The 8641-nt window shown below is 51.0% G+C and overlaps 1 protein-coding gene across 1 annotated transcript in view; it reads right to left on the reverse strand.

Annotated features, from left to right (window-relative positions):
• The window catches only part of Sept3 (septin 3), a 23966-nt gene extending 22567 nt beyond the window's left edge, over positions 1-1399 (reverse strand). The window contains exon 1 of the mRNA XM_026782750.1: positions 13-1399. Within this exon, the coding sequence (XP_026638551.1) occupies positions 13-1399 (1387 nt within the window). The remainder of the gene's footprint in view (positions 1-12) is intronic.
• Positions 1400-8641: the final 7242 nt, after the last annotated feature.

Below are 8641 nucleotides of genomic sequence, written 5' to 3' on the forward strand. Positions count from 1 at the left end.
GCTTGCGCTTACCTTTGGGTTCTCTGGCCAGGTCCAGCGAGGTAGGCTCGGCGGCACTGTCTGTGGCAGCATCGGCAGCAGCATAGTCCTGGCCTGGGTCTGTGCTTCTGCTTGGCATTAGCGAATAGGTTGCAGCGTCCGCGATGGTCAGGTGATTGACAATGTCTACCTTGGTCTCACCAGTGACTGGGCAGACCAGCACAACTGAATCCATGGCTGTTTCCAGTCTGCTTGTGTCCAACACAGAAGAATCTGCAGTTGTGTCCAGCTTGGCTATATTGACTCCAGCCAAAGCCATGGCTGTGTCCAACCTGCTTATGCCCAGATCAATTTGATCCGGCATTTCCAAAGCCATGGCTGAGTCCTCCGTGGTCATAACCATGACATTTTCCAACTTGTCTGAGTCTGCAGTTACCAAATTCAGAACCTGGCCTGGCTTGGTTGTCCCTGCTCCAGCTAAATTCATGGCTGTGCCTAGTTTGGGTGGGCCTGTTATCATCGAATCTGTGGCTTTTCCTGCCTTGGACGCTATAGGTAAGTCAACTGTCATGCCCATCTTAGGAAGTTCAGTGTCTCTGACCATTCTGGATGGGTTTGGTGTGGACATATTGATAGCCAGCTCAGGTCTGTTGATTAACATTGTGCCTAAATTTCTGGCTATATCTAATTTTGTGCCCACAGCAGACAAATTTGTAGAAGAAGAAGGAGTAGCCCTTTGGAGGTACGCTCGGGATCTGGGAATACCCCTAGGCTTGGACTTGCCTCTTCCTGGAGAGGTTCTGGTTTGGACTTGAGCCACAGGGCCCAAACTCTGAGTGTGCTGAGATTGGAATGGCAAAGTCAGATGTGAAGACACCAGGGGCTTATCCCCTGAGGGTGTCCTGTTGGCTTTGGTAAGATCTGGGTTCCCATGGCCTTCAGAGGAGGTCCTGTCCTTTGGCACTGGGGCCATGGGTGGTGATCTTGAAGTGGACGGCTTCCCTTCTCCAGGGGTGAGTACCTCCTTGCCCAAATTGGACAACTCTTCCCAATGAGAAAGGGGGGCATCCAGGGGCCGCGCTTGGACGTTCTGGCGAATCGTTAAGGAAATAGAGCTGAGTTTCCTGGGCATAAAGCTATTGGGAGGCAGAGAGCCCAGGGGCCCTATGCTGCCCTGTTGGGACGTACTCCAGGCCTTGGATCTAAGGCTTGGCTGACTGAAAGTCTGTAGGACATTGCCTTGGGGGAAGGCGTTCAAGTGGACAGTCTTCTTGATGACAGGGATGAGGGGGGACACATCTCTGGTGAGCTTTTGGTGGGTGTGGCGCCCCAGCATGTGGCCGCGGGAGAAAGAAGATCTGGGGCCTGGAGCCCTGTGTGGCTGCATCTCTGGAGGAGGAGGTGCAAAGTCGTGGTCCATCCCGGCTGTTCAGCTTTCCCTGAGGCAATCACAAGAGAGGAAGGCAGACAAGGATGAGGTCTCAACTCTCCTCCTCCCAACCAGTAGATGGCACTAGCAACCTGAAGGGAACTTATCTGGAGGCTTGTTGAGTCCTTAGTAGAGTGTGTGTTCTCCTATATAGCCCGATCTTCCACCTGCTACAGACTGACATACACCTCACACACCTGCCTCTTCAGCAGCCCACTGTAGGTTCGGCTGACGAGCAACTTGCCCCTGACATGAGTGAACCCAGGATGGGGTTCAGCTTTCTCTTTTCTTGAGTCTGAGTGTGGCTGTTCTCTCTGGACAGCTCTGTGGAGGTTGCATACATAGGCAGGGACCCTGGAAGAGGATTCTGCAGCAAACTAGGAAAGAACCCCTAAGCTGGACTAGTGGTGGGAGAGACATCCGGGAAAAGCCTGAATCAGTTTGGATGTCAGCTGTGCCTGGCATTGGGCAGCTCCTAAACCCAAACGTGAGAAAATAAAGTCTTCTGAAAACCCAGCACGGGGCTCCTGCTGTGCCTGGCAGGGTGCAGATAAGGCTGAAGGTAAACCCAGGGGTGGGGGTGGGGGGACAGGACAAGTTGCAAAACTGCTCAGGTCCTGCAGTCTGCTGTTAGGAATAGCCATTCGAAGGCAGGTTGAAAGAGAGATTGCTGAAAATTGGATTGAGAGTAGGCAATCTGCGGGGCATGACTGAAGAAGGGCTCTGTGGACTGTGAGGTGGGTCAGGGACCAGGTGGGAGAAGGCTGCCTGGGGACAGGGAGTTGAGAGAGAAGGGAATACCCAGGCCGATCCTCCCACGCTGCCAGGTAGTCTGGTTAGATGAACCACACTCCCTGAGGTGGTCTCCAGGGTTCCCCGGGTGGCTAACTGGTGACCTCTCTGAGCTGCCCAGAACTCAGCCTCTGGGACAAAGTCATTTCTGTTATTTTCAACACAAGCCTGCTTGGGGAACCAGGCCAATGCTAGTGGGAAGAATTATCTGAGTGTAAGGGACTGACAGAGGAGAGTGATGTTGTAGCCATCTCTCTGAAGTTTGGAACAGGAGACAGCAAAGGCAGGGAGCCCGGGCATCCTCATTGTGCCTTAAGTGACGTCCTAAGCCCTCATCACCAGCCATGTATTCGTATCAAGACTGTCCAGTCGTTGCCCCGTCTCAATTTGGCACAGCCCTGCAACTCTGACCTCTTGCCCATTGCTCACACCACAGGCCCCTGGGCACACCATGGTCACACTGCCCTTGGCCACAAGCCCTAAGATCACTTTGTTCTTATGTCACCATATCCCTAGCTCCTCACTGAGCCCCATGTGCCACGAACACCTTGGTCCTATTCTTCCCAATGTGCAGGTGCACACACACACACACACACACACACACACACACACACGCACACACCTACCTTGATCAGAAGACAGAAAAGGGGCCAGTAGTTTTCAGTCAGGGAAACTGGACCAATTGTAGACCCCACCCGCTCCTCTGCACCCAGAGGCAGCCATGTGGCCTGGCTCAGAGACCTCTTTTCCTGGGTCCTCTTAGGGGACCACAAACCGAGGGACCCAGCCCTCCCCTGCCTTTGTCCCTCTAGCTACAAGCCCAGCAGCTGAGCTGGGTGCTGGGCAGGGAAGATCTGGCTGGAGAGTGGGTGGCAGTGAATGGTTTCTCTGAGTCTCTGGAATCCCACAGAGCTATGGGAGTCAGCCAGCCGCGCTGCCCTGAACACAGGGCCACTAGGGAGGGGATGCCCTGGCGTTCCACCTATCCATGTGTTCTTGTCTCCCTTGAGAGATTCTCTCACCAGTAAGAGAGAACAGGGTTACTCCAACGATGATGTTACTCTTTTTGTCAACTTCCCTCCTGCCTTCCCTCTGCAACCCCCTATGAGTTCGGTGACCCTGGGGCCATCTGTGACCGTGCGCCTGAGATCTTGCTTCAAGCTGGAATTTTTGAGTGTGCATCTGTACCCTTCACAACCATTCTCTGAGATCCAGTTAGCTTCAGACACATCCTCGACTAAAATTCAGGGTATGAATAACTGGCCCCAGGCCTGACCTCAGAGAAATCCACAAACCCACCCAAGCCGGCTCTGATGAGGCAGATTCTCAGCAGCTCCTGGCCACTGGACTGGAATTGGTACCTTTCGTGTGTCCCCCAGCACCCGGCTGCCTCTGTCATGGTGGTGTCATAAGGACGGTGGAGGGAAGAGCCACCATAGGCCAGGAACTCACTTTGTGCCAGGTACTGAGTCAGGTGGGGGGAGCTTAGAGTCTGCTCAGGACGACAGAGGTGTAAACAGACCCTCACATCAGCCAGAGTGCACACAAACGGACATCCCCCCAGACACTCCCTCTGAAGCAGGAGCTGAGCAAAACGCCGCTGGTTCCGCCTCTAATCATCACCTTGCCCCTTGCTTTCTGCCAGCGAGGACGCTGCGCTCCACGACGCTGCAGGGTCTGGCCTGCCTTCCTATGTGCTGCTCTCCTTGGTGAGTGAGCTTCTGGCCTGGCCAATAGAACTTTTTGTGATAATGGAAATGTTCTATATCTCAACTGCCCAATAAAATAGCCACTAGCCACGGCTGGCTCCTGGGCACCCAGCATTATTCTCTGATGACCAAGAACCTGAATATTTGATTGGATGTCATCCGAATGTGTGTCTACTAGATTGGACAGCCCAGGTCTGAAAGACCCGGCCCTTAGACTTCTCTGGGCTCGAGGGCCTGGCAAGAGCCACTCAGTGTTTTTGTACCGAGACTGAATGGCGGCTATGTGGGCCTAGGGTCCTCCCCGCTTATCCTGTTCTCTCTTCTTTCAAGCTTTGGGTTTCCAAAGCTGGTTATGCTCCGGTTACCAGGGCAACCTGCGAGCAATCACAGTGGAGGGGGGAGGGGCACTGTCTGAGTTCTCCCCACCCCACACATACACACGTTTTGAGGCGGCCCTGAGGAAAGACAGACATGGCTGGGGGAGGGACACAAAGTCTGCCTGGACATCCGGCGGGAGGGGGCAAGCTCTGTAGGGTCCACCCTGCTCCACGGCATCGCCTCCTGGTGATCAAGCAGCCCTGAAGTCAGGGGTGCTGGATTCTTCTTGCCTGACCACTCACCCTAAGACTCCTGGCTGATAGGCTGGGCAGCACTCCAGAGGGAGAGGCACGCGGATCTCTGAGTTCAAGGTCAGCCTGGTCTACAGAGTGAGTTCCAGAACAGCCAGGGCTACACAGAGAAACCCTGTCTGGGGCGAGAGGGTGGACGGACTCTTAGGTCTCAGCTGTCTTTCTAGTTAGAGATTTCTCACGTGATTTCTTCCCGCCTGGAGATCTAGACTTCCCCCTCCTCCCTCCATTCAGAACAGTACCTAAGTCTTATCTATCTCTGTTTTCCACCTGCTGGGCTGCCTCTCTCCTCCCCCTCCACTGTTGGCTGGCTTTGAGCAAACCGTTTATAATTTTTCTACCTGCCGCCCCTGTAGGCAAGAAACTTATAGTCAACCTCATGTATACAAGTATATAATGTAAGTATATAAACCCAGTACTTACTAATAATAATTCAGAGAAATTCGTCTTACCTGAGGTAGAGTGTAGTAGAGCCCTCGGCTAGCATGCTTTAAGGCCCTGCGTTTAATCCCTTCACTAAAACAAATAACATTAATTTGAAAAAAAATTCATTTTAAAACAATTCTTTGGTACACGTAAAATCTTACCATTTGTTAAAGACAAAAGGTAAATATGCATATTAATGAGATGGATATGCTTGTTTATTTTTACAAAAGAAGTAAATCTTAGCTGTTTACCCAATACCATAGGATGCCAAGCATCTTCAGGGTTTTTTAGAATTGATGGCTATTTTGTTTTGTTGTTCTTGTTGTTTTGGCTTGGTTTTTGTTTTTATATGAGACAATGTTTCTCTCTGTGTAACCCTGGCTACCTTGGAACTCACTCTGTAGACCAGACTAGCCTCAAAGTCACAGAAATCTGCCTGCCTCTGCCTTCCAAGTTTTAGGATTAAAGGAGTGTGCCACCACGCCTGGAGGACATTTTGATTTTATAATTGACAATACTGAGAATGCCACTTTGCATAAATCAAAAGTATAATAACATCAGGAATGTGTTCAGAAATTCGTAGAAATTCTTTCCTACTCCCAAGTCAAACTTCCCTTAATGACTCCTACGAAACTCCAGACACAACAGAAAACAGTGTTTTTGTCTCAGACAGGGTCTCACGTATATCAAGTCGTCCTTAAACTTCCAAGAATGGCGTTGAACTTCTGCTCCTCAGGCCTCCGCTACCAGTCTGTGCACCGCTACGGCCTGAACTCATTTCGTACTTTGATGAAGATTGACAGTGGAAAAAGGCCGACTTCACTTTCCGTCATTACGCCATTATGCTTCTACAATAGCAGTAAAAACACTGCAGTTTATAATATCCCACAGTCTCTGTGGTGTCTTAGGTGGCATTCATTGGTGGTATATGGAGTGCTGGTATGTGATGTGCAGGCCAATGCTGGTTATGAACTTTGAATGTTCACTACCAAGGAGACACAGCCATCACACAGGAGTTGGCAGAAACACCAGAGATTCATGTCGAGTTTGAGTTTGAATTAGTTTTTGGTTGTTGTGCACTCAGACATCTTTTACTGTTGTCCAGTTTTCACTGCCCCCACGTTCAGTTACTGGCGGCCACCCACAGATTTGAGAGTCTGGGGCTCAGAGTTCACCGCCTGTCCAGCAATTACAAACTTGGGTCTTGCTGCCCTCTAGTGGCCAAAAGTGGCAATGCCCTCCTTTACATCTGCGTCTTCTCATCAAAGACACACACGAACAAGGACAGAGACCGCCACTCCAACCGTTACAGTGGCCTCCCTGACTAGAGGCACGTGCTAGGAGATCTCTCAAACATGTGATTTTGAACTTCGTCTCTCTAAGTTCCACTTTGTGCTGTAATAGGGGCTGGGTTAGACACTGTAGGTCACCATTCCAAAATCCTAGGGGCTTATAACACCAAAAGCTGTCTTCTTGCTTATGCCTCCTGTCCACAATGCTGTGGACCAACTAAGTTCCATGTCATCTTCACTCTGGGAGCCGATAGAGCCTTCCAGAGCTTTGCCAGTGTTGCCACAAACTGAAGATTAGTGACCCCCTTGCCAGCTGCTAAGGGCTTTGGCCTAATTACAACTCTGGCTGGACCTAGCTGGATGACCCACCCATTACAGCAACGTAGGAAAGTAAAATCCTACCGCATCCTGAGACCTGGAGAGCCAGGGATATTTGGTAAGCAGTGGTGTAGCCCCATTTTCAAGTTGCTCTAAGAAGAACCTCAGGGAACCTCGAAGACGCTCTTGGCAGTGTTAGTGTAAGCTGTACTCACTCCACGTGAGCCATGAAAATTGAGGCCTCTGGAGCTAGGCTTAGCTTGGTTGTAGATTGTGTACCGAACATGTATAAAACCCTGAATTCAGCCACACACACACACACACACACACACACACACACACACACACAAAGAATTGTGGCCTTGGAATTCGTATTTTCTTGTCTGTTCACCCCTATAATTTCTTTGGCCTTTCATGAAGCTGTGGAAAGCTGTTCAAAGCCGCAGAACCAAAAGGGGAAATGGACTTGCTGCCGTCACACAGTGAGGCATTGGGGAGACACTCAGGTCTCCAAACTTCATTTTCTTATGTTCCCACTTTACAGGGCAAGGGGAAGAAGGTCTGCCTGCCTGGGTCCTCCGGGAAGATTGTTAACTGACACTGTGCCCACCGTATGTGTGGCCCTATTCACATGTGTGTGCATATGGACAGGTTGTGTTTGCACAGATGTGTGCCTGCATGTAGAGGTCAGAGGTCAATGTCGAACGTTTTCCTCGGTCACCCTCCATCTTATTTTCTGAGACAGAGTCTGTCAATGAACATGGAGCTGGGGTGCCTGCCCCATGAACTCCCGGGAACCTCCTTTTTTCTGCTTCCCTATTGCAGGGGTTGTAGGTACACCTGAATTTGATGTGGGTGTTGGGAAGCCAACTCATGCTTATACAGCAAACATTTCCACCTATGGAGTATTTCCCCAGCCCCATGGCTGTCTTCTTGTTGTTATTTGGTCTGTTGTTTTTTCTTTCTTGTTTGTTTGTTTGTTTTTCGAGACAGGGTTTCTCTGTGTAGCTTTGGAGCCTGTCCTGGAACTCGTTCTGCAACCCACGCTGACCTCAAACTCACAGAAATTCAATTCACCTGCCTCTGCCCCTGAGTGCTAGGATTAAAGGCACGTGCCACCACCGCCTGGCTGCTTTTGTTTTTCAAGACAGGATTTCCCTGTGTGGCCCTGTCTGTTGTTCTGGGACTTGTTCTGTAGACCAGGCTGGCCTCAAACTCAGAAATCCACCTGCCTCTGCCTCCTGAGTGCTGGGCTTAAAGGTGTGTACCACCATGTCCGACTCCTGTGGTCACCTTTTGGGGATGCTGACAGCCTCCGTCTTTCTCTCTAAGCTGCTCTTTTGGCCTCTTGCAGCCCCTGAGCTGAGGCACAGTGGGGAAGAGTGGGGGAGGAACAAAGAGAAGCCTGTCCTGCCCTCTCAGCTGGAATGTGAACATTGTTTCCATTCCCGCTCGGGACTCTGCACAGCCTCACGCCCTGTCCTCTCGCTCTGGGCTGAGCCCAGACACACCCACCCTGATGTGCCCTGCCAGCTCCGGGGACTCTGCACAGCCTCACGCCCTGTCCTCTAGCTCTGGGCTGAGCCCAGACACACCCACCCTGATGTGCCCTGCCAGCTCCGGGGACTCTGCCAAACCTCCTAAAACAGCTGAAAAATCTCCTGTAATCTTGGTCTCTGAGCAGATGGCAGCCCCTGGCAAGCCTCCGGGGTCCCTGCTTGAACACCAGGCCTACTGGCCACCATGACAAGACACTTCTCCATGATATCAATAAATCACATACAAATAGGACAGGAGGAAGTTGGTGGTGGGTCACAAGGAGGTGGCAACTGGAAGTTTATCAGATTTTCTCCTGGGTCTAAGCTGTACTTAAAAAGCTACCCTCTGGCCGGGTGGTGGTGACGCACACTTTTAATCCCAGCATCTGGAAGACAGGGGCAGATGGATCTCTGTGAGTTCAAGGCCAGTCTGGTCTACAGAGCATGTTCCAATATATCCAGGGCTACAAAGAGAAAACCTGTCTCAAAAAATAAAATAAAATGAAATTAAATGAAAGAGAGGGAGGGA

Source organism: Microtus ochrogaster, chromosome 15 (assembly GCF_000317375.1).
Source record: "Microtus ochrogaster isolate Prairie Vole_2 chromosome 15, MicOch1.0, whole genome shotgun sequence".
NCBI lineage: Eukaryota > Metazoa > Chordata > Mammalia > Rodentia > Cricetidae > Microtus > Microtus ochrogaster.